Source organism: Podarcis tiliguerta (assembly GCF_965153285.1).
Source record: "Podarcis tiliguerta genome assembly, chromosome: 6".
NCBI lineage: Eukaryota > Metazoa > Chordata > Lepidosauria > Squamata > Lacertidae > Podarcis > Podarcis tiliguerta.
In genome coordinates this window covers 40,258,701-40,283,771 of record NC_139539.1, presented here as the reverse complement: position 1 = coordinate 40,283,771, position 25,071 = coordinate 40,258,701, and the positions used below count along the sequence as shown (strand labels likewise).

The 25,071-nt window shown below is 44.1% G+C and overlaps 1 protein-coding gene across 12 annotated transcripts in view; it reads left to right on the top strand.

Annotated features, from left to right (window-relative positions):
- Nucleotides 1–22,234, top strand: part of TMCC2 (transmembrane and coiled-coil domain family 2) — a 100,459-nt gene extending 78,225 nt beyond the window's left edge. For 6 of the 12 annotated variants that reach the window (XM_083444358.1, XM_083444362.1, XM_083444363.1 and 3 more), the window contains 3 exons: nucleotides 7,775–8,709; nucleotides 16,773–16,908; nucleotides 17,497–22,234. In XM_083444358.1, the coding sequence (XP_083300484.1) occupies nucleotides 7,775–8,709; nucleotides 16,773–16,908; nucleotides 17,497–17,808 (1,383 nt within the window). In that variant the 3' untranslated portion in view covers nucleotides 17,809–22,234. Of the gene's footprint in view, nucleotides 1–3,911; nucleotides 3,965–4,873; nucleotides 5,091–5,373; nucleotides 5,440–7,774; nucleotides 8,710–16,772; nucleotides 16,909–17,496 lie in introns of all 12 variants that reach the window. The other 6 variants (XM_083444360.1, XM_083444368.1, XM_083444359.1 and 3 more) reach the window with 6 other exon arrangements.
- The last annotated feature ends 2,837 nt before the right edge of the window (nucleotides 22,235–25,071 follow it).

The window sequence follows — 25,071 nt, the reverse complement described above, 5'->3', positions numbered from 1 at the left end:
CATTTAAATGGCAGTTTCATTGCTTGCATTTTGTAAAACAAAAGTGTAACATGTAGTTCCACCCTACATTGATGTTATTGGGGAGTTTCACATATTCTGCAGGGAAAATTTGATGCTTGATGGGGAACCTCCATTTTGTATCTTGTGTTTTGACACCCTTAGGCAAATAAGAAGAAACCTCTTTCAAGAAACCTCTTTCAACAGTTGTGGCTTCCTGCAAAGAGTCCATAGCTTGTTGAAGGTGCTGAAAGTTATTAGGAGACCCCACACAGAGTTATAATTCGCACCACCCTCAACTAGCTACAGTTTCCAGGATTTTGTTAAAGTGCTATAAGAGTGCTTTAAATGTATGACCTGGGTGTGCCCTGGGTGTGCCACAAGGTGGCATATGATAAACCTCCTGTTCTGCCACTCACCTTCTTTGGTGCTTCATGCAAGGGGATAATAGGTGTGGAGTTGGGGCATTAGATCCCTGCCAGTCTTGAAGGCTTGCTATTTTATGAAACATCTCCATGCTTGTAGCTTCCAGGTTAGGCTGAGAGGCAGTGTCTGACTCAAGGTCACCCAGATTTGAACCCTGGTCTCCCAATCCCAGTCTGTCATTTTGACCACTATGCCACACTGAACCCCATCAACAGAAGCCCTATGCAAGGATTTGTACTTCCACAACAGGGTCTCCCTCCTGCTCCCCCTGCATGCCCCCAAAATTGGCCTTGAGGGGGCATCAAGAGAACTCCAGAGCAATGCACAAGGGGAACAGGGAATTGATCCATCTGGTAAGCTGTTATGCTTGCACAGACAGAATGTTTTAATAGCATAGTGCTGAATTCCACCACACACGGTGATATTCAGTGCTGGTCCTACTCAGAGTAGACCCACTGAAGTTAATGGCCATGACTAATATAGCTTTATTAATTTTAATTGGTCTACCCTGAGTAGGATTTGGTTGAATATAACCTATATATATATATATATATATATATATATATATATATATGAGAGATAGCAACTAGTTGGTCAATTAAAAATTCAGCATGAAACAGGACAAAAAAGGCAGGTTTCCCCTAGTGCCATAAAGAAAATAGAGAGAGTGCAAGGTGAGTCTCTCTAAGAAGGGAGTTCCTTTAATGAGGCACAGCAACTGGAAGACTCTGTCTCTGGTTACCACCTGCCTTACTTTATATGGCATGGGGATGTGGAGCAGGGTCTTTGAGGTTGGTCTTAATAACTTGGCAGATTTAAGGTAGAGAAACAGTCCTTTTGGTACCCTGGTCCTAAGACATTCAGGGGTTTGTAGGTTAAAATTAGCACTGAACATTTTGCTCAGAAATGACCTAATAACCAATGTAGTTGTGCCAGAACTAACGTTTAGATGCTTTGTATGACTCACCCCAGTGAACAATTGTGCTGCTGCAGGTACAGTGAGTTGCAATAGCCTGAATGAGATGTTATCACTGCATGGATAACTGTTCAAAAGAGTGTACCTGGTTTTGTTTTGACCCAGACTGGTCACTGTCATGCATGCTACAACTGGTTAAAGTCAGTTGGACAGGACGAAGGAAGTGGAGGTGTACTGTACAGGCAGTAACCATTTTGCACGCGTTCAAAGCTCACGTGATAGTGCACACGCACACATCACCGTGAACCCAGAAGAGGCAAGGAAATAGGTTGGATTGAGGGTGGAATGGGGTGTGGCAGGAGGCGCTCCACCATCACACACAATGAGCCTGAATGCAACCCCCACTGAAATTGGGGGTTGCCTGCATTTCTAATTCCTAAAACCTAGTTTCACCAATAATTCTGAACCTGACCTTGGCACAGGCCTGGGATTAGGAACACGTTTCTTGTGTTCCAGAAAGTTATGCAAGCAGTTGTGCCGCAGAGGGACAGGTTCATTTTTGATAATCAGGAGTTTTGATTGTCACGTTGCCACACTTCCTTCTATTGTATCTGCACAGTTGGTGTTGGCTATTTGGGAATCTGATATAATTTATCGAGTAGACCTCTGGGGACAGCAGTGCTTTCCCCTACCTCTATCTCCTTGAATCATACTTACCTATGTCCTATTTTCAGCTTCTTCTATAAAGGAGTTTAGCATAAAATCAGGAAGAGGCTGCCAACACAGGTTCCTTAAAACAAAAACAAAAAACCTATCTTGGCCTTGGAATTTGAAATTACCTCTTGTGCAAGTCTGCTTCACAAGACAGCCTGCCAGCATTGCTGTGACTTTTGAAGGCCCAAACAGACATGTTGCAGGAGAGCCATGATTAGATCTCTTTTGCTCCCCATTTTAAAAGATGCTGCAAATTCTGATACTGATTGGAACAGCAACATTAGGGCATTAGGGTAGGTAGGAGATGATTAACTGTTTTCCATCTACCCTTCCCTCCCCCATCAAAAATAACCACTCATGAAGCTGCTAGTAGTTCTAAAGTGGAAAAGGGGAAGGTACCCACATCATGTCTCTCTCTCTTCCCACTGTAGTGCTAATACCAGCTTTGAAGATGGGGAGGAGCACTTAAATAGGGGAAATGACACCTTGGGAAAGAGTTAAAAGAGCCTTTCCCACAGTACCGATAATCTCCTCACGATCCAAGACCCATCTCCACAAATGTTGGGATATCCAATCTCCTGTTTTGATGTCCCTGCCTTAGTTGATGATAGAGAAATCGTTTACTCAGTCTTAATTTTGGGGTGAGGCTGGATAAGTTTACAATGGGTGGGGAGCCTGTGATATTTCATACACTGTTGGACTTCCAATGCCCATCAGGCTCAGTCAGCGTGGCCAACATTCAGTGAAGACAGGAGTTGGAGTACAGCAACATCTAAAGCAGCCTTTCTCAACCTGTGGGTCCCCAGATGTTGTTAAACTACAACTCCCATCATCCCTAGCTAGAATTGCCAGAGCTCAGGGATGATGGGAGTTGTAGTCCAACAACATCTGGGGACCCACAGAATATGGCTAACCTGATCCAAAACACCCACCCACCCCACTCACACATAAAAACAAAGATCACCACAGCCAATCACAAACAAACAACCACACCCTAGTCCAACCCCAACCTCTCTCACCACCAAAGAAACACAAGTGACTATCTGGGGATCCACAGGTTGAGAACCACTGATCTAAAGGTTTGCAGATTCCTTACTTTATATCAACGGCTTACCATTCAGCTTCTGACAGTTAACCCTACAGAAAGCCCCTGTTGGTAAGTTTTCTACAGACATACTTACTACCATGTCTAAGAACTATTTTCTAGAATACATCCAAAAGTGGTGCCTTGGGTTTTTTCCTCCTCTGTTGTTTCCTAGTAGCGGTTTCTCCATCTCCACATGGGTTACGTCCTGCCTTACTTAAAAAAAAGGGGAACTGAGTGACGTAGTCTTTGCAATAATTGCACACTTCATGGAAACAGAAGTTGAGCAACTTCTCTAATAAATTGACTTGGTTTCCTCTTTCAGCTTCACCAGGCTTGCTTTTATCTTGACCGTACACAAAATAGTTCTTTAAAAAAAAAAAGAATCTATATCTTGAAGGTTTCAGTTCAATTCCTGTGAGTCGATAAGAGAGAAGAAGAAACTCCTCACTGTGTTCTGGGTCCTGGAAAGCCCCCAGAGCAGCTCAGGAGCTAAGAATAGGCCATCGGTCAGTGTTTGTAAAGTCTGCAGTTCCTTGTTGTTTTTTTTCCAAAAAAAGTGCTGATCTTATAAGGTTGAGGCAAGTTTGTGGCTGCTCTGAATGATGTTGTGTGTGGGTTGTGTTTTCCCCGCCTGCTTGCCTCTGTCACCCAGCAAAACAGATCAGTAGGATGTCTGAAGCAGAAAGATAACAGTAGCCTGGGCAAGACTCCGGTAGCTTTTGGATAGCTTTGTCGGTGCTTCCCTCATGGTTTTTCCTTTGCCAAGTGAAGCTTAGACTACTATGAGAAAGAAGAGAGTGCTGGAACCAGATGAACACTGGAAGGTATGGTACAATGATTGGTGCAAACCGGCCTTTCTTGGGGCACAGCTGTATGAGATACCTCTGTAGAATCAACAGGATTTTTAGCTTTCATAAGTTTTGAGCTGGAACTTCAACACTTGAAGAGATAGCTTAAGAGCTATTTCACTCCTGCATGAAAGTGGGATTAATACAGTGAGATAGGAAGGCTAACCTCGTGATGAATACACAATGGAATCAGTGTATAATGTATACTAAGTCAAGTAAGGAAACAGGGTTGTGGCTAGTGCCAGTACCAAGCAAAATTGGGCAGCCGCCCAGGTGCATGGATGATAAATGGGCCCCTTAAGCTGAGTCCAAGACCCGGCACAGTCCTTAATTAACCACCTCCTTGCTTTCCCAGCACCAGTAGAGGAGTGGGGATCTGCAGTGGTCCAGATACTGTGACCTTGGACAGGTATTTTAAGATAGTGCCTCCCAATTTATGGAAAACTAACATACCACAGCTGCAACATCATTCTAATATAGGGGTGATATAAATCGGGGTTCTGTTTTCCCACTTAAAGCAACTTGTCTGAAAATGGTTATTGTGGGTGTTACTAACAACTTTCACTTTTAGTTCTGGTGAAATTACACGTTTCTTTCGAAGAATATTTTGACTGGAAGCAAGGGGAGTAGAACTTTGTTCTATTCTGTTATGTCCAGTACCTTCTGTAATACGACTCCTAACATTGCCTCATTTTTCAAGCTACTCCTGCAAGGTACTCCTGCAAAGTATTATATCATTTGGAAAGGGAGACTTGTTGTAGTCTGTAGAAGTATATTAGGCAGTGCCTATCCATTCATGGTTGTTGCTTAATCCTCTGTGTGTATGCTTATATATATAATTTATTTAAGAAAAGCAAATATGTAATATAATCTCATTTAATTAAGGAAAATAGAATCAAACTCCTTCATGGCAAACATCAGTAATCTCCATTCAGCCCCACGCCTGTCAAGGCTTGTTTTGATTTGGATATGAATTTCAGTTGCCACATCTCTTGAAGGCAAAATGGATGAAGTCCTTTTGTTACTATGCTGAAAAATTATGAGAATTGAAAAGGCGCTGAATTGTACTACTTCAGTTTACAACTCAGGAAGATTTTTATAGGCAGGTATAATATCTGCCATTAAACTGCAGTTATCACATGTCTGAATGAAATAGCTCCTGGGGTTCAGCTGTGCTGGTCCTCAAGCTGGGTAGAAAACTTTGTAAGGAGAAAAACTAGAGAAGCCTTTGCTCTTTTTTTGATGGGAGTTGTAGTCCAAAACATCTGGTATGATCTCGATCTCCCGTCCAACCATTCATTTTGAGCGCCTAAACAAAACTTACATGATGAAGTAGACTCTAGTTCATGAAAACTTATGTTGTAATAACTTTCTTTGTCTTTAAGGTGTCATGAGACACATCTGTGTTTGCTGCAACCATGCTGGAACAGATGATGGCTATAATAATAATAGTATAATAATAATAGTAAGAACTTTATTATTTATACCCCACCCACCTGGCTGGGTTTCCTCAGACACTCTGGGTGGCTTACAGAATATATAAGGGCAAAGGGACCCCTGGCCGTTAGGTCCAGTCGTGGACGACTCTGGGGTTGTGGCACTCATCTCGCTTTACTGACCGAGGGAGCCAGCGTATAGCTTCCAGATCATGTGGCCAGCATGACTAAGCCACTTCTGGCAAACCAGAGCAGTGCACGGAAATGCTGCTTACCTTCCTGCCGAAGCAGTACCTATTTGTCTATTTGCACTGCGTGCTTTCAAACTGCTGGGTTGGCAGCAGCAGGGACTGAGCAACGGGAGCTCACTCCGTCATGGGGATTCAAACCGCTGACCTTCTGACCTGCAAGCCCTAGGCTCTGTGGTTTAACCCACAGCGCCACCCGCGTCTTCTACAGAATATATGTAAAACATAATAAAGCATCAAGCATTAAAAACCTCCTGATACAGGGCTGCCTTCAGGTGTCTTCTAAAAGTTGTATAGTTCTTTAACTCCTTAACATCTGAAGGGAGGGTGTTCCACAGTGCGGGTGCCACTACCAAGAAGGCCCTCTGCCTGGTTCCCTGTAACTTCCCTTCTTGCAGTGAGGGAACTAGCAGAAGACCCTTGGAGGAGGACCTCAGTGTCTGGGCTGAGTGATAGGGGTGCAGATGTTCCTTCAGGTATACTGGACTGTATATATCTCTGATCAGGCAAACCAGACATTGCATTTGTCTGTAGGAACAAATCTGGGATGGCTGGGACTGCTGTTGTGGACAAAACATTTATGAGTTAAGTCTCCACTTCTTCTACATTGAAAGCCTTTCTGTCACTGTAGTCTAGTAACAATGGTTCATGGGCACCAGAGGCTCTTCCATGAAAGCAGTATGAAAATTACTTACACAGAGTCTACAGAATACATTTAACCTTTGCCATCTCCAAACTGCAAGTCCTATGCCTCTGATGCACCACTTCAATCTGCATAATATTTTGCATAGAAAACTCAGTGTGGCAAGTATTTGGTAGTGCCCTTTGTTACAAATGAGAGACAAATATGCTTTAGGGGTTTTATTCTGGCAATTGGGCAGAGTTCCTGGATTCTGAAGCAGCTTCCTAAGAACATCAGGCCAATGTTAAGCAGGCTTTACAAAACCCATTAACTACAGCCCATATGTAATTATCAGCTTTCTGTCATTCTAGTCTCAGGGGATGGCCTGCAGAGTTACATTTCTGCTGAGCAAAATCAGGAGACCGGGGAGCATTATTAACCAAACCCTGAAGAATATCCTGAGGTGCTCTCTGGTCCTTTCACCTCTACTTATGACACGGTACAAAGTTTGGCTCTTGCCTTTGCTTTCTCATTTCCCTTACTCAAGTGGTATGATAGGCTGATTCTCAAAGGGCCATGAGTCAGGATTCCTGAGTTCTGTTTTGTTCCGATGCCCTGAGGAGGAAAAATAAATCAAGGGCACAATTCACAAATTTATCAACGCAACATCAGTGGAAATGTACTATGAAAGTCCTTAAAGCAGGGTGGACAACCTGTATGCAGAAGGGTACATGTAGCTGGGGAAATGAGGGAAATGGGGTGGCAGAAGGAGAGGAAGAAAGGGGGGGTGCCATGTTCAGATTTTGCTCAGGCCCTGCCACCACCAGCATGCGTCTCCTGACAGATTACTCCCAAGGGAATGAGACTACAAACTGAAAAAATGTTCCCTGCTTCCCATTAAGGCTTCCAGATTTTGTGTACAAAGATAACAGACATTCCACAGTAAGACCACTGTTCCATTCCTTCCATCAATAGGAACCACAGACAACTGAGGATGGAAATCTCAAACTGAAATTAAAAAATGGGTTGTTGTTTTTACCTGAATCTTCAATAATTCTGATGGGATTTGAACTAGTTTTACTCTTTTTAAAAAAGCCATATGGCTCTGTTGTCTTGCTGTAATACAAAAATATTCTACATTCCATATTTCCAAATGCATGAAAAAGGGAAATATGATAGACTTCTGGATATGCCCTTCCTTCAGATAACTTCAAAATGGCATCTGTATTGAGAGTTTGGTAGCAGGCATATTTAAATCCATTTTACCAATGAATTGGTAATTGAAAGCTGGATGATCAGTTAAAACTCTGTGATATGGTGACCGTCACCTGAGTTCTCATATCTTTTTCTTCTAGCTGTTTTTGGTAGTTCATCGCCATTTCTCTCTCTCATGCCATCATGTGTTGTCTCGGGGAATGACATTATTTAACAGAGCCTTTTAACTCAAGTCTCTTTCTGTGCTCTTTCTCCTCTCCCACAGTTGGATAAAGGGGATGTGAGCCAAATCAGCCTGCCTTCCAATACAAGCCACGGTGATGCTGATGGCAACTTCTGCCTTGACGTTCCAGATGGCAACCCAGACCCGCAGAGGACAAAGGCTGCCATTGACCACCTGCACCAGAAGATCCTCAAGATCACCGAGCAGATCAGGGTTGAGCAAGAGGCACGAGATGACAATGTGGCTGAGTACCTGAAGCTAGCTAACAACGCCGACAAGCAGCAGGCCTCTCGTATCAAACAGGTCTTTGAGAAGAAGAACCAGAAGTCAGCCCAGACCATCGCGCAGTTGCACAAGAAGCTTGAACATTATCACAAAAAGCTAAAGGAGATTGAACAAAATGGGCCCTCTCGACAGCCCAAAGACGTCTTCCGGGACATGCACCAGGGCCTCAAGGACGTAGGGGCCAATGTCCGCTCCAGCATCAGTGGCTTTGGAGGCGGAGTGGTGGAGGGTGTCAAAGGTGGACTGTCAGGCCTTTCTCAAGCCACCCACACAGCTGTGGTCTCCAAACCTCGAGAGTTTGCAAGCTTGATCCGCAACAAATTTGGCAGTGCGGACAACATTGCCCACTTGAAGGACACGCTGGAAGATGGGCACCCTGAGGAGGCTTCACGGACTCTGAGTGGCAGTGCCACTCTGGTTTCTAGTCCCAAATACGGCAGTGACGATGAGTGCTCCAGTGCCACTTCTGGCTCTGCAGCAGGTAGCAACTCGGGGGCGGGTGCTGGTGGCTTGGGCAGCCCCAAGTCTAACACCTTGGACAGTCACCACTATAATTTTGAGACCATCATAGAAGAACTGAGGGAGATTAAGGACATTCAGTCCCACCTTGAGGACTCCATGGAAGACCTCAAGGCCCAGCTGCAGCGAGACTATACGTATATGACTCAGTGCTTACAGGAAGAGCGCTATAGGTAAGACTTCTTGGGTGTGCTGCTGTTAATTCCCAGTGGGAAACTGTCACACTTAACCACCATATTTAATTGTCGTTGACTTGTGGAACTGGGCATGCTGGCCAGTCTTTATGTTGTGGCTCTTGAAGGGTCATGCTGTGGGGTACAATAGATGAAGATGCTGGCAAATAATGTAATTAGGCTTTATGTTCCTATGCAAAGAAACAAATTGACAGTGAATTTCCCTTTAGATGAGGCTGTGGCAGAGAAGGGGAGATGAGATGCTACAAAGCATAAGGCAATGAGGGAGAAATTCAGCCTATCACCTCAATCCAGTCAGTTATTTAGCAGCCACAAAGGATTCTGGGATATCAGAACCAGCCATGCAGCATGGACATTTGCTTTCCATTTCCTAATTTCCCCCAGATTCTGCTATTTCTTTCTCCTGCAAAGTTCTGTTTGCTTTGGCCACAGTCCTGTGCACAATTACCTGGAAGTAAGCTCCACTGAGAACAGTACGTATTTCTTTATTTTTAAAAATAGCTATCCACTTTTCTATATAAATCCAAAGTGGCAACTTACAGGATAACACAAACCAAACAACAACCTAGCACCAGAAACCGTATAGAAACAACAATAGATAACACCTAACACAATTATATGCATGTGATAACACTTGTTATCCTTCAAGAAAGTAATTTTCCTTGTTATCCTTGCATGTTTACGTAGAGAGAGAGCCAAACAGAAATTTGTCTCCTTTTTTCTAAGCCAATAATAATTTTGCGGTGGAAGGCCAAAGCTTTTGGATTTATGTTCTTTAGTTGAATTTAGGCTCCCATTTAGCTGCAAACCAATATGCCTTAATTGCTATAGCAACCATGAGTATGCATGCTTGTTCAGGAAATGTCTGAATTTCAAATGGGGGGGGGAGAGTTGAATTTTAAATAAGTGATTCAAATAAGTCCTCCTTCCTGGTGATTTAAATCATGATTTAAATCCTGCCTAGCTGTCACTAGCTTTGAAGATGTCTGCTGGAATTTCCTGTACTGTAAGTTCTCCTCAAGAAGAAAGACACTGCACTATTAACTGCTTCTATTTATAAGACACAAGAGGAAATGCATTCCTGGCTGAATGCTCAGTGCCAGCTTCTTGCTTCTCTTCCACCGGTGGAAAAATAAGGACCAAGAACTCTTTTGCCCGTGGGCTTCATTAAAATTGTAGGCAGTGAGGAAAGAATTATGTTTCCATTTTTTTGTGAGAGAAGGGTCATAGGCTCAGTCCTGGGATGACACTTGCATGCAGTTGCTATGTTTATGGTTCTCACAGATGTGGGGAGCAGAAGTCTCTTGCAGGCTTGTGGTCCCAACCAGCTCTCATGTCTAGGGCTGGTTAGGGCGGGGGTGGAGAAACCGTGGTCCTCCCAGATGTTGCTGGACTCCAGCTCCCATTAGTTCCAGCCACCTTAGCCCAATGGCCAGGGATGATGAGAAAGGTACTTGAGCAACATCTATGGAACCACTCATTCTGCATCCCTGGTCTAGGGGTATGGCTCTTCCTCAGTGTCAGAGGTCTCTGGTTCAAAGCCCAAACAACTGTGCTGGGGGCAAGGAGAGAAGGAGGCTGGTTGGACTTTTGGGGAGATGATGTAGGTCAGTGAATGAGCACTTGCCTTGCAGGCAGAAGGTCCCAAGGTCAATCTCTGGTATCTCTACTAAGTAGCAGAGCTGAGAAAGACCGTGAGTCCTAGGTGAGCTGCTGCCAGCCAGAGTAGACAATTCTGGAGTAAATGGACATATAGCCAGACTTTGTATAAGGCACCTTCCCACATAATCCAGTCACCATAGAATAAATAGCACACAGTCTCTGTGAGTGCTTTCTCAGTGAAGCATCTCCCAATTTTCTGAGAAGTGTCTCACAGGGCCAGTTTCCTATTAGGATCAGCCAAGGCTACATGCACTCATCCCAGATGGCCATAACAAATCTGCAGGCAGGTTACTGTATGCATCAGTTTTCCACATTGGTCCAATCCTACTACTGAAATCACACTTACCTTTTGCCCCACTATTTCCAGGCAGATGTCCACACTTTAACACTACATGTCTGATGAATTTTTTAATTTTCTTTTGCCCTGAGCTTTTCATGTGAAAGCCTGCTCTTTAAAGCCAAATTGGAGCAAACAGCAATTCAGGTTTTCTGCAGGTTGATGTTTGCTCCAACTGAGCTTTAAAGAGCAAGTTTTCACACAGAAAGCTCTGCAGCAAAAAAAGAAAAAAGAAAAAAGAAAAGAAAAATGGTGCTCGGACACAAAGCTTTAGATTGCGGACCATGCCTGGAAAGAGTGGAAGAAAGGTAAGTGTGGATAAGCCTTCAGTGTGAACACAGTGCGTTTCATGCAACCAGCTGTACATACAGTGAATGTGCCCAGGGAAAGCAAGGTTGCAGTGGCAAATCCTACCTCAATTCGCTGGACCCTACAATCTTCATGTGCATACAAAGTGTATGCTTACAGTTTTCCTGCATGCAGTTGGGGCTGTGCAGGGCCCCTTACCACACTTGTCTTCCCTTTGTATATGCATAGAGATTGTACTGATAGTCTAGTGCAGTGTTCCTCAACCTCAGGTTCCTTGTATTTATTAGATTACGTCTCCCATCACCCCTGACTATTGGCTAAGTTAGCTGAGGATGCTGAGAGCTGTAGCCCAACATCTGAGGACCCAAAGCTGAAGAACACTAGTCTAGTGAGCCTATGTAGGTCAGGGAGGGGCTCATCACCACAAGCCCTCTTCTCCCCACATGCATTCACTAGATGTGTGTTTAATTGTTTGAAGTGCTTATCTATGTCCTCATTTATTTTGGATGTCCATTTTGTCCTACACTGGTATTTGATGCTCCCCACCCCCTGCCGTTTGGGGTTTTTTTTCCAGAAGCTGGAAAATATCTCAAAATATCCTGGAAGGCAATTATCAGTGACAGCAGGGATGGAAACAAAACTCATTGTTCCCAAAGGCAGGATTGTTTCAGAAGAGACACCCCCCCCCTTCTCATTTGTTTTCCACTCACCCACATGTATCCCATTTGAAGGGCTGAGAAAAACCTTTAGATTGCAATTGAATAGTGACCACCAAACCAGGAAAGAGGTGGGGAGAAAAGAGGAAGGAACCGCAGGTGTTCCAGAGAGAGAGAGAGAGATTTATTTCAGGCCTGACAAGTTCTGAAATAATCCTTCATCCAGGCCACATTTTCAATGGCAGCTTCCACCAAATGCATAAACCACTAATACAGGTGTGAGGAACATTTGGTCTCCACATGTCGCTGACATACAACTACCACCCCTTCCCATTGGCACTGCTTGCTGGCATTGATAGAAGCTGTGGTTCAGCAACATCTGGAGGGCCAAATATTCCTCACACCTACACTACAGTAACTCTTATAGAATAGGTTATCCACTTGATAGAAATTGCTGTTCAAAACATGCCTTCCAGGGAAAGAATTATTCTGAAGTACGGTAGACCTGAAATGTTTTTTTCTTTAAGCCCCACAACTTTTTTCCTCGTCTCCCCCTCACCCCCAAAGTTGAATGACATTTATTCGGGAATCAACTCCGCTAAAAGCATTGGGACTTATTTCTTTATCTATCTATCAGTTATAAGTTTTTTTAATACAACGCTTCAAACATATTTCCAGCTTTGTTTACCAAAAGAAAATAACACAATAAAATGTGAGTAACAAAGGCATAATAAGGCCAGTACAATCCTGTAATGGTTCTAGGGGTTGCTCGTGCATAAGTTGCCTTTACTCCTGGCTAGGATGCATGGTTGAACCCTTTCTGTCAGGACAGCCTCAAGATCCGTGGCTGCCTCAGTCGCTGGCAGAATCCGTCAGTGGGCGTTTCTTAAACCGCTTCCAACATAGAAGCTGTTTGACGCCTAGTCTCCTCCCCCGTTGCCTGTGCGAAAGTTTCCTGTGCAAGGTGGGCATGGGCAATGGAGCACTTGTGCCCTCTCCGCTGGTCTCCTGCGAAGAGTCCTGGAGCCACCTCTCCGATTCCTCTATCTCCTCCCCTTTTCCACTGGTGTTACGCTGATTGCCTTCCCCAGCGGATGGGCTATCCCTCCTTCTACTAGGACCCTCTCCACCATCGTCCGGGAGCCTCCTCTCCGCCTCCCGCTCCAATGGCAGTTCCCTGACAAATCCTTATTAGTTCCTCAATAACTAATGGAGTTGGGTGATGTACAGCGTAATAATAAAAACTCTGAAACCTTAAATACAAAATAACAGTTCTAAAAAGAAGCATTAAACCATCTATATCAGCAGCCTAAGGCCCATGGGCCAGAAGCGGCCTGTGGAGGTTGTTTGACCGGCCCACAAGCCGCCCCCAAACCGAGCCACCCGCTTGTGTGCTGCACTAAACCAGCACAGCACGGGGACTTGCTCCCGTTGTGCTGAAAATTGCGTCAGTGCATGCACAGACGCTGAAAATCGTGGGCATGCGTGCTCACACACATACGCGATCTGGCCCACGGAGAGATCTCCGTGGGACTGATCCAGCCCAGGCAAGATAAACCTTGCTGACCCCTGATCTATATGAAACTTAGTGGAAACCAAAACTCTACCAGCAGCACACAATTTCAGCTTAGAGCAGCCTGCATCAACCAGGTGCCCTCCAGATGCATTGGATTGTGCTGAAGACAACTCATGTATATATAAAAGAGCACATAACCTTAGGCAGTGCCCTAGAAACAGTCCTCCTTGCTTCAGGTGGTTAAACCATGTCCATCTACCCATCAGCTGATATCACTGGTGGCGTCAACTGTTGGTTGGGAAGGCAGGGTTAAATCTCATATTGACTGCACACACCTACAGAACAGGCTCCTGCAGCCAAAGCAGCAATATTTAATCCCCACTCATCAGCTGATGATCTGGGTTAAATCCTGCACAGTTTTAAGCTGTCCAGCAATCTGGTTTGAGCCTCTGATTTTCAGCAGGTCAACGAAGAGAGGAGGGGGCTGCCTGAAAGCCCTTTACAAAAGGGTCTCATCCTGAGCGGGGGAGCTGCAGGTTGCTGTTTGTGACAAACACCATATGTAGGATTGATGCCCTCTGCTTCCAAATGATAGAACCACTGATAGAAATTTGGCCACCACCAACTGGGGATGATTGGAGTTGTAGTCCAAAATATTTTGAGGGTCTCTGGATGGGGAAAGCTGCCTTAAAGCATACTGCACGGGGCACAGGAATGAGATGTTAAGAAACAAAGCATTGCAAGTAATCATTTAGTTGTACTTAGGACAATAAGCCTAACAAAATGTTCAGTGAAATCTGATGTCTTCTTAGATGGCCTCCTCAATAAAATGAGGTGATGGGATATGGTTCCATGAGTATCAATGTAACATTCAGGACATGTAGCCCTTTGGCTGGTTTACCCAGAGGTAATCATCACAATAGCTCTTCAGAGGGGCATCCACTGTCAAATTGGTTCTTCTCGCAGCTGTCTGACAGCCAAATATGAAACACAATCCAATTCCTTGTTGACATCTTCCTCTGTTGCAAGAATGTAAGAAGCTACCTTCTTGCCCTAGGTCAGATGTTTGTCCATTGATTCCAGTATTTCCTCTGGCTAGCAGCATCCCATGCCACCTGATCTTTGCCCCTCCCAACCCCCTCCAATCCTGGAGATGTAAGGGACTGGACAAAGCATGTGCTCTATCACCAAGCGGTTGCCCCTCCCTTGTATTTCATAGTTCTGCTCAGTATTCTAAAGAAAAGTTATTATGAAGAGCCAAGCCGCTCATGCAATGATTTTACTCAGTTCCTTTTTTATTGCTATATTTAACTTGCCACTTGCTTTTGAGTTCTGCTGTTTGTTTTTCTTTTATTTTCTATTTCAGTGCAATAGACAAGTCACTGGCTTGGTTTAATGCTATATAAGGTTAAGCGGTGGAAATGGGAACATGTTTTGAAGCATAGTTTTCCGTGGTGATCCAGGGGTAGCTCAAGATGTTTTGTTCCTTTAGGTGAGCAGCAGGACTTCATCTTCCACTCCCACATTCCACGTACAGAATTCAATTGGACTGGCTGCTGATAGAATCTCAGGGTAGTTCGCAACATAAAAGTGCAATATAAAAGTACAAAACACTTTATAAAAATCAAGAAGAAGAAGAAACATGAACCAGTAATGCCCCCTCCCACAAACACATTTATCTGTTATTTTCAGTTACTTCCTATTTTGAGTGGCCAGATATCACTGTGCTTATTCATTTAAGCTTTATATATAGAATTGTCCAGAGTGCACTTTCATGCTTCCTGTCCCTTTGATGCTACTCTTTACATTTTCTTCCCTCTGAATCCATGTAGACATATATATTCCAGTCTACAAAGGCTGATGCCATAACACACAGAGTGCCAGAAGGTTCCTTTTTACTTGCTAAAGGACCCCCCATTTTTTGGGGGGGTTGCACTTAAAATTTAAGTGGAAGAGGAGGAGGAAGATTGCCAGAGCCACGTATCACTATTGGCTCCCAGTAGAGGGAAAGACGAGGCAGTGAGGAGCCCATTGCAGGCACAGCAGCTGAGCCAATCTGATGCACCTGTTTCTGCGCCCACACTGAGCTACCCACTGCCTACCTCCCCCACTTGGGTAAGTGGTAGAGGTAAGTGGCATTGGGTAGGCAACTCTGCCCTACTTTCCCTGCCAGCTGCTCCTGCTTGTACAGATGACAGCCAGTCATCCTGGGGCACAGCCTTGCTCTGCGGAGGCTGTTTTCTGATCTAACACAAGGGTTGGCCAACCAGCATTGTGCAAATCTGACCTCAGACAGTCCCGGAGAAGGGGCTATAATTGGGTTGCAGTTGCAGTGAGTTTGCTTCCACAGTGGTTTAACTGTTCACAGTTAAATTACACTTCCCTTTCTGTTCTCCTTGACTGTCAAGGATATAGCAACATCCTGAAGGAACGAGGCAGGGACGTTTCATAGGGATATAAGAGGAAATCCGGTCTCTTGGAAAGTAGAGAAAATATATCATTAAATGCTTTCATCATGTAGAGTACTCCCTGGAGCAGCTGCTTCTGTGGACTGGCATTACCTTCTGCCATCCCCTGAGACCATCTATAGCTCCTGCTGGCTTTTTACTCAAGAGGGAAGAGACTGGAACATGGATTGTTACATCAGCTGCTAAGGACAGAAAGACTCTGGCATACATACATTGGTACCTCGGGTTAAGTACTTAATTCGTTCCGGAGGTCCGTTCTTAACCTGAATCTGTTTTTAACCTGAAGCACCACTTTAGCTAATGGGGCCTCCTGCTGCTGCTGTGCCACTGGAGCACAATTTCTGTTCTCATCCTGAAGCAAAGTTCTTAACCTGAAGCACTGTTTCTAGGTTAGCGGAGTCTGTAACCTGAAGCGTATGTAACCTGAAGCATATGTAACCCGAGGTACCACTGTACGCTATTTCTAAGTGCATTCTAATCATCTTTGTGAACCTGTTAAGACTGAAAAGCAGGATATTATTTAGTCAGCTGTCAGTGTTCTTAAATGGTTGTTCAGCTCCAAGGAAAGTTAAAGTTGGGTGTTGTTTGTGGGCTGGTGTTTTCATTAGCATTGGCAAGTTCATCGCCAATGAACTCAGAACATCCTTCCCTTCCTCTTCCCCTTGAGGATTTATCAGCCAGTAGCAGCGGCACATGAGAAAATGGGAGAAGTGAGCGCTGTCTCTTCTCAGCTATCTCTCTGGAACTTGAAAGGTTTGATGGTCCATTAGAGATGTAGCACTGCTGTCATTGCTGCTCAGGAGGGGAATAGACAGAGATCCCTCATTCCTACTCCCTGGATGCCTCTGCTAATTCTAGCTGGTGAGTCTTGAGGAGAGAGAGGAGTTTGGGAATTGGGAAGGATTGGGGTAGGAGATTAAGGAAATCTCAGCCAGAGGAAAAATTAAGGGATTTGAAAAGTTCATGTTTTCTTTGACACCAGCATTTTGAGCCCCCAAAGCTCATACCCACACCTGAATACAATGAGCTTCCCTGACTTCTCCAGCTCCAAACTCTCACCCACTGCATGTGTTTCTCCCTCTCCCGCTACACAGATATGAACGCTTGGAAGAGCAGCTGAATGACCTGACAGAGCTCCACCAGAATGAAATGACCAATCTCAAACAGGAGCTGGCCAGCATGGAGGAGAAGGTGGCTTACCAGTCCTATGAGAGGGCCAGAGACATTCAGGTATGGGAATCCATAGGGATGCTTGTACAGCTGGCCTGACATCTTCCCCTCCCTATTGGGTATTTATTCTTTCCACATATTCAGTCTCCCTCCCAAAAACATAGAATGGCTTACATATAAATACAAATCCTAGCTGATCTGCTATACAGGCAGAGCTCAGGACCAGACCTGCAACACTAGAACTGTGGTATATTCCTACAGATCATTCTCTGAGCGTGGATGTTTGGCACTGATAAGACTAGAGAACTGAAAAGATGTAGGAGGAGAGGAATGAGACTTGCATCTGAAGAACTGAGAATTTGTCTATGGATCTTAGCTGTAGATTGCTAGTCTGCAATCTGTTCCCTCTTGTCGCTAGATCGTAGAAGGGCTCAAGATCAGTAGATGTGCCACAGCTTTCATAGGAACCTTGGAATCTGCCATATAATAAGTCACACTGTATGTCCATCTAGGCTAGTTATGGTTTGCTCCAACTCATAGCCCTTCTGGTACTCTCTGGTACTCTCAGCATGCAGTGCAGATGTTCTAACACAGCTGCGATCCCTCATCCCTCAGCTAACACTGGTCCTTTTTCTCTTTCCCCTACAGGAGGCTGTGGAATCCTGCCTGACTCGTGTCACCAAGCTGGAACTTCAGCAGCAGCAGCAACAGGTGGTGCAGCTGGAAGGGGTCGAGAATGCCAATGCCCGGGCCCTGCTAGGCAAATTCATCAACGTCATATTGGCCTTGATGGCTGTGCTGCTGGTCTTTGTCTCCACCATTGCCAGTTTCATCACGCCCTTGATGAAGACCCGCATGCGCCTCCTGAGCACCACCCTGCTAGTGCTTTTTCTCTTCCTCCTCTGGAAGCACTGGGACTCCATCACTTACCTTCTGGAACATGTGCTGCTCCCTAGCTGATTCTCCTGGCAGCCAGGTATCGGGGCTGCAGGGTGTTTCGGTTTTTTTTTCATGTAGAGAGAGAGAGAGAGAACGAGGAGACCTTCCAACTCAGTTCCTTTGTCTATACAGAGTATGTAATCCTCACTCGCTCTTCCCCTGCACAGCCAACTTTATTCACGTCCAACACCATCTCTCAGTCGTAGGGAGTGTAGCTGCATCTGAGCTTGTGAGTGGCTGAATAAGTCACTCTTCCAGGATGCCTTTGCAAGGGGTTGGGGGAAAGCAAATGAAGTCCGGAAGAACCTTTAGCTGCAACACCTTAGCCTTTTCTTTCAAAGCAAACAAAGGAAGTGAGGGCGATTGCAAAGCTTTGTGCGCAGAGCTGCAGAACGCCAGTCTCCAGAAAGCGGTTTTTTGCGGGGTGTTTTTCTGCCTGAGAAGGATGATAAAAGGCTTATTTCTACATATGAAGACAACGGTTCAACACTGAAGATGAACTTTATTCTTTTTCTTAAAACTGATGCTCCTTAGAAACATGCACAGATTTCATGGAGCAGAATGATGTACATATCACACCAGTTTATCCAAGTCACATGGCTAATTTACTTCCCATTCCTGCAGAACAGCTGATGTGCCAGAAGTGCACCTGGGCATCTTTCTTATGATGGACTTGATGTGATTATGGATTTGGCTGGGTTGTTTCACCTGTTCAGTTTTGCCCAGTGGAGACAAGATCAAAGGGGGGAAAGAATCTACCACTCTGGTGCAAGTTCAGCATTTTTGGTTGGCTTTGTTTTATTTATTTATTTTTGCTTTTGTTTGATATCTTCAGGGACTAAATGAGAAATTCTGACAGTGCACCTGCGAATCTTACAATCTTTGCAAATGTGTATGTGTGTGTGTGTGTGCGTGTGTTAATTTATTGATTTACAAATGGGTTCCTTTTTCTAAATCGAGTATTGTGTGAAAATTCAGCTGCCTTCACATCTCCTGTGTACCTAGAGAAAATAGAACATGGTTTTAAAATGGTTGAATAGTCCATGCAAAATTAGTAAGTCTCTATTTGAATTTGGCAATGCTTCATCAAATTTCACCAGTAGAAATTTTGCTCATTACTTGCTCCAAGAGACAATCCTCCATCTTCATATTGAAGTGATTATATTAATAGTACATTATTGTAGTTCTTTTAAAGCAGACAAAGAAGCAGCCATCGTATGCAGTGTCAGGCCCTTAGTGGAGGTTTCCTCACAAAAGAAGAAAAAGCAACTAACTGATCACTTCTGCTCTTAAGCTCCTGACATATTTCTACAATGTTTATTTCAACTGCTTATTTATTCACACCTGCTATTGTCCGAAGCATTTTATTTTACAGCAAAACTGTATGGCACATTTTAAAGCACATTTTAAAAGGTTTAAGATGAAATGATCTGGGTGAGGAGTTATTAATATAATATCTGCAAAAATATAATTGCTGTTGCTGGCAAAAGAGAAGCTTATTGTAAGTTGAATTCAGGTGGTTATTTAAGGGAAGCTGTAAGTCATGGATAGAGGCGCTCTCGCTCCCCAAGGTAAATTCTAGTTAGGCCTGCAGTCACCCCCCCCCCCCACGATTGCACCCACTTGCCCTCTATCAATCCCCCATTTACCCCACACTTCCTCCCTTTCATCCACACTCCCCCTACATACATAGACTCTCCATTCTCTCTTGCTCCCTTTTCTCTCCTCTCTCTCACCCTGCCCTCCTTCCACAAAAAAAAATCTATGGGGGGGGGGACAGAGAGAATAGGATTTAAGCCTTCACTCCCCAGTTGTCACCTCCCACCAATACCCCACACATGGCAATTAGGCTTTGGGGGGGGGGGGAATCTCAGTTGCATGTGGATGTAATTTTTTAAAAAAAAACTTCTAAGACTAATTGAAAAATAATGGGGGTAGGGAAAGAAGGAGAGGCTGTAGGCTGGATTCAAAAGTGCCACAGATGATGCCCTCCCCCCTTGCAGTAAAGATAGTGTGTAATCAATGGACTAGAATCGAGGTTTTCAGTACAAAACTCAAGCTTGATTTATATGTGTCGCAAAGTGAAGTGGCAGAGTCTTAAGGTGGTGGAATGGCCTCTTCTCAACTCCGTGTCATGGGTGATGTGTCTAAGTGTAGGGTTATATTTTTGATTGCTTGTTTATGTTAAAAACAACATTCCTGAAAGCAGAAACTCAGGATAGCAGACAGAAGGCCGTCTAGAAGAGGCTCCCTTCTATGCCTTGCTAGGTTTCTGCTTGCAAGAGTCATTTTTACATAGGGTTTTCAAAAACATGATTCACCTGCAGCCTAAGTTATACAATCTGCTGTACTTCACAGGACTTTACCACCTCATTCTGTTACATGTGTAAATTTAGCCTTAGATGTGATTAAGGTCAAGCTTGCGCAAGTTTTGCTTCGGTGAGAACTTTGGGAAGATGCCAAACGGTTTTGTAGAAAGAGAAAAGGAATGTGTTTCGTTACGATACAATATCTGATATCTTCTGATATTGCTCAAACCCATGAGGATATGCACTTTATGATGCTTTCATCTATGGCCAATGGCTGTGGTGTAAGATCTTAGGATCCAAGAGCTGTCGATTACAGTACAGGACAAGAAGAGAGAATTTTGGCAGGTCAGCTCCCACCCCAGTGGCACTACAAGAAGAACAGCTTCATCTGCTGAAATGTTCCTCCTTATGACTGTTAAATGCAAAATAGCCTGGCAGAGTGGTTATCTACTCCCTTTATTCTGGTTCTGCCTGCAGATCTGCTCTTTATTACATGAAACATTTTTATTTTATTTTTGCTTCTCTGTTTGAGGATGCTGTCTATAAGGCATAATCATAGTCTAGGTGACAGGGTTTCCAACCCAAGCACCTGATCTTGGCTCTTGAGAGCCTACATGTTACTCTCCCTGGCACCTAAAATGGAATGGTGGCTTGAGGCATAACCTCCGGAATGTATCCCCCTCTTTGCTAAGGAAGCCTCTGATGTCAAAATTCCATCATATGTAAGTAACATTTGTGATCTGCCTTTAATAACCCCAGGAGATGTGAAGGCTCTCAACTTTTCTTGTATACATCTATTTATTTTGTATATTTTCACGAGTCAGAAAATCAACTTGCCTTCCCTGCCCAGTTATAGGAGGAGATGGTTTTCTAGTGCAATGTGCATGGATAATTTATTTAATGATGTCAGGATGAATGTTGTATGAGTTGGAAAAGAACGTTCAATAACAAACAAAAAACTGTTCCAGAATATAAAATGAAACAGATTTTGGCCAAAATCCACAGTGAAAGTGTAACTGAGGTGCAGGATTTGTGCTTTCCTCTTTAGTTCTGACCTTGCACTATTCCTGACCCAGCCCCTGTCACCAAGTAATGAATAAGAGATGCATCTTGCTGCAGCAGGTTAGTCTTGCAGTGGAGAGCTAAAGAGGATGCTGTTGTGCTCAGCTTCTAAAACATATAAATGGGTCTAGATGAGGGTTCCCATGCAGGCTTTGCAGAGCAAGAGGAGAGCATAGTCAGCTAGGATTTTTGTTTTTATTACTGGCCTATTTATGCTCATGGGTTACACACACACACACACACACACACACACACACAAAACACCAGACGCTTGTGTTTTGATGTAATCAGTTGAATAGTCCTTGCGAACGTTGACTGGTGTAAGAACAGCTGGGCAACATTTTCCCATGCTTGTGTGCACCAGAAGCAAACAAATTGCAATAGTCCTTTGTGGCCTTAGAATCATGACTGCATGATTTATTTACTGATCTAAATTCAACTGATATAGTATCTTTGCCCCACCCCTCCTGCCTTATTGAGAATAGGTGTGGCATGTGGCCACATACTGTGTTTTCATGGAAAGCCTAAATCAAAATTAGTTTAGGACTGTTTGATGCCATTGGTCATGCCTATCGTATCCATATAAATGTAATGGATCAGTTAAAGCAACATTTGACACTTGATAGGGCGATGCTGTCACTTGCAGCGCTGCCCTAGCAGAAGGAGGGCTTGATTTATCCAACGAACTTGTGACTGGAAAATTGTGGTTGGCATTTTTCACATGATTGTTGCAATCATATAGTTTGGCATGAAAGGTGTTCCTTGTGAATTGGGTGCTAGTGGTTCCATAAGGTTTTAGAGTGCTAAGTTTCTAGCCCTCGTGACAGGCTTGAATCGGCAAGGTTTGTGGACTTCTGTCACAGAGGGCACCCAAGCCCGCTCCATGGCATAACCCTCTTCTTATACTGTTTGACTGTATTTATTACGTATGCTTGAATCTTGTCCTGCCCCTTACCCCTTGATATTATGTTTGTTTTCCATTGGGAAGCCCATTCAAAGGAAGCTCTGATTTCATTTCACTATATTTTTCCATTCTTTCTTTCTTTTTTCAAATAAAGAATTTTAAAACACTGGCATAAGGAAAGTCCTTTATTCTTAACTCCTTCAGTGGCACAATGAAGCAGCAGCAGCAGCAGCAGCTAGTCAGAGAGGTGCATTCTATCAGATGATGGATGGCAAGAGTCTACTTTGCCACTAACATGCAGACAGTGATGGCAGGCCTGTGTATTCCAGGCTTCTGTGATGACACTGCCAAAATATAACATTTTGCAATACAGTTCCCTGCTATTAAAAAAAAAAAAGTATCAGCATGTGCACACCTAGACATATATTGAGATAAAATACGTATTTAAATATGAATTTTCACTTGGACTTTAAATCAGAGATTAATTCACGAACAGGAGGGACTTGCGGAGAAATGTGTGTGAAATTGACACCAGCTAGAAATAGGACTGATTCATCCCTCCCTAATGCAATGAGACTTAGTCATGCATATGATGATGCTGAGAGAGATTCTCCTGGTATTTCTAACCTGATCAATGCTCCCAGTGCAAATCTGCACCCTAGCTGCCCGCCCTTGGTATACACCTGCCCTTTGATCTGTCTGTCCCCGCTATTCATTCCCCAGCAGCCTTGTCACTTGTCCAGAAGGAATCAACTCTTTGCAACTTCTGAAGATTGATCAACTTCCTCACACCCAGATGCATTGAATTCCTTCATTTTACATTAATGGCTGGGGTACAGAAAGCCACACATTTCCCTTGCCAGTCCCACTGATGAGCCTTCATATATCTCTGAAAATAAGTTGAATACAATAGCACAGAAGATTAATGGAAGCCTTTGGTAAGGCCAGCCTCTTTCAAGGGGGTTGGGAATTTTGGGGTTAGGGCTGGCGTTTAGCTGCAATAGGAGTGTGGCCTATTTATAAGGCACCAGAAAGTGATAGGCTTTCCTAATGCTCAGGTTAGATTTCACTGTTCTTCATTTGACCTAGTAGGACATTATATATCATTCTGAAATACAAGCCCAAAGAAGAGCAGTGACTTGGACATGAATGGCTCTAGGCAGCTTATAGGCTTTGGAGACAAGGCTGGTTGCATGCTATAGATACCTTCAAAACTACTGATCATATTAATTCAATTAATTTACAAGCATGAGCTTAGAATACCATTCTCAGCAACACTGGTGAGGCCAGTATGGGGCTATAGCACCTGCAGTGCCAGCTGCTCATCAGAAAGCATGACTTTTTAATTTTTGTTATTTTTTAAATGGCCCGTATCCTTGCAGAATATCCAGCCGCTGCTTAGTATACGGGCTGGAAAGCTGTGGCCCTTCAAATGTTGCTCCCACCATCTCTGAACATTGGCTCTGCTGGTTGGGGCTGCTGGGAGTTAGAGCTCAAACGGGAGTGACCATGTGCCCTGTTCTACAGAGGACAACCTCTAATTTTGAAATTGCCCTCCATTTGAATGCTATCCAGTCTGGTGTAAAGATAAGGAACCATACACAGGGAGAGCAGGAGACTTGAAGCTGCCTGTCAACAGCAGCTCCTGACCAGCATACTGAGCATGCTCACAATTCACCTGGTGTCTTTCCCTCTGTGGTGCAATGTATTGTATTTCTATTTTAACTATACAGGCAACACCCAATTTGTGTGAGGGTTGTGTCCCAGCTGATTGTGCACATAGATGGAGTGGACATAAGACCAGCCCACCCTGCAGTGCTCTGTTCTGCCCCTGTTTTTGAGTCCAAAATGACCTGCACATCATCAGTCATGCGTCAATTGTTGTTGTTTAGTCATTTAGTTGTGTCCGACTCTTCATGACCCCATGGACCAGAGCACGCCAGGCACGCCTGTCATCCACTGCCTCCCGCAGTTTGGTCAAACTCATGCTTGTAGCTTCGAGAACACTGTCCAACCATCTCGTCCTCTGTCATCCCCTTCTCCTTGTGCCCTCCATCTTTCCCAACATCAGGGTCTTTTCCAGGGAGTCTTCTCTTCTCATGAGGTGGCCAAAGTCCTGGAGCCTCAGCTTCATGATCTGTCCTTCCAGGGAGCACTCAGGGCTGATTTCCTTTAGAATGGATAGGTTTGATCTTCTTGCAGTCCATGGGACTCTCAAGAGTCTCCTCCAGCACCATAATTCAAAAGCATCAATTCTTCGGCGATCAGCCTTCTTTATGGTCCAGCTCTCACTTCCGTACATCACTACTGGGAAAACCATAGCTTTAACTATATGGACCTTTGTTGGCAAGGTGATGTCAACTGGACGTGCCTAAAATGGTCTCTGACAGTAGTACTAATTTTTCAATATGAGCCTGTACATAAAAGTTACGGTATGCCAAATTTATGCAGATTGGTGCCCTGGTTTGTCCTCCTTCCTGGTTCTCTTGATCAAGGCACACCTGGAGGGTCAAAGGTTCCCCAGCCCCAGCATAGGATGTGGTTGCCAGTCACCATCTATCAGGAAGCCCTACTGAAATGCAAGACAGCTGCCCAAGACCAAAGAGGACACACTGGAGTTTGCCCTTTATTGCTCCAGTCCCCTGATCCATGGCTAAATTGGAAAAGTGGAAATGGAGACTATGTTGTGTTTTCATACATGGGGAATCTCCAATAGGGTTGCTCAACACGCCCAGTCACTGTGTTTCCAGACATGGTTATTTTGTTTTATTTGTTCTGTATCTCTTTGATGTTTGCTGGTGACTGTCTTTCAGATAAGGCTAGGTTGCAACATATATTTTAAAGCAAAAAAAAAAAAAAGAAAAGAAAAGAAAAGAAAAGAAAAGAAAAAGGAATTTTAAACAGCAGTTAAAAGCCTAACCGAAGACCTGCACATGATTCAGCGCAGATTAAAAATCTCAAAAAGATTTTGCCACCAATGCTACTGTGACACCATTAACAGCTAATCTT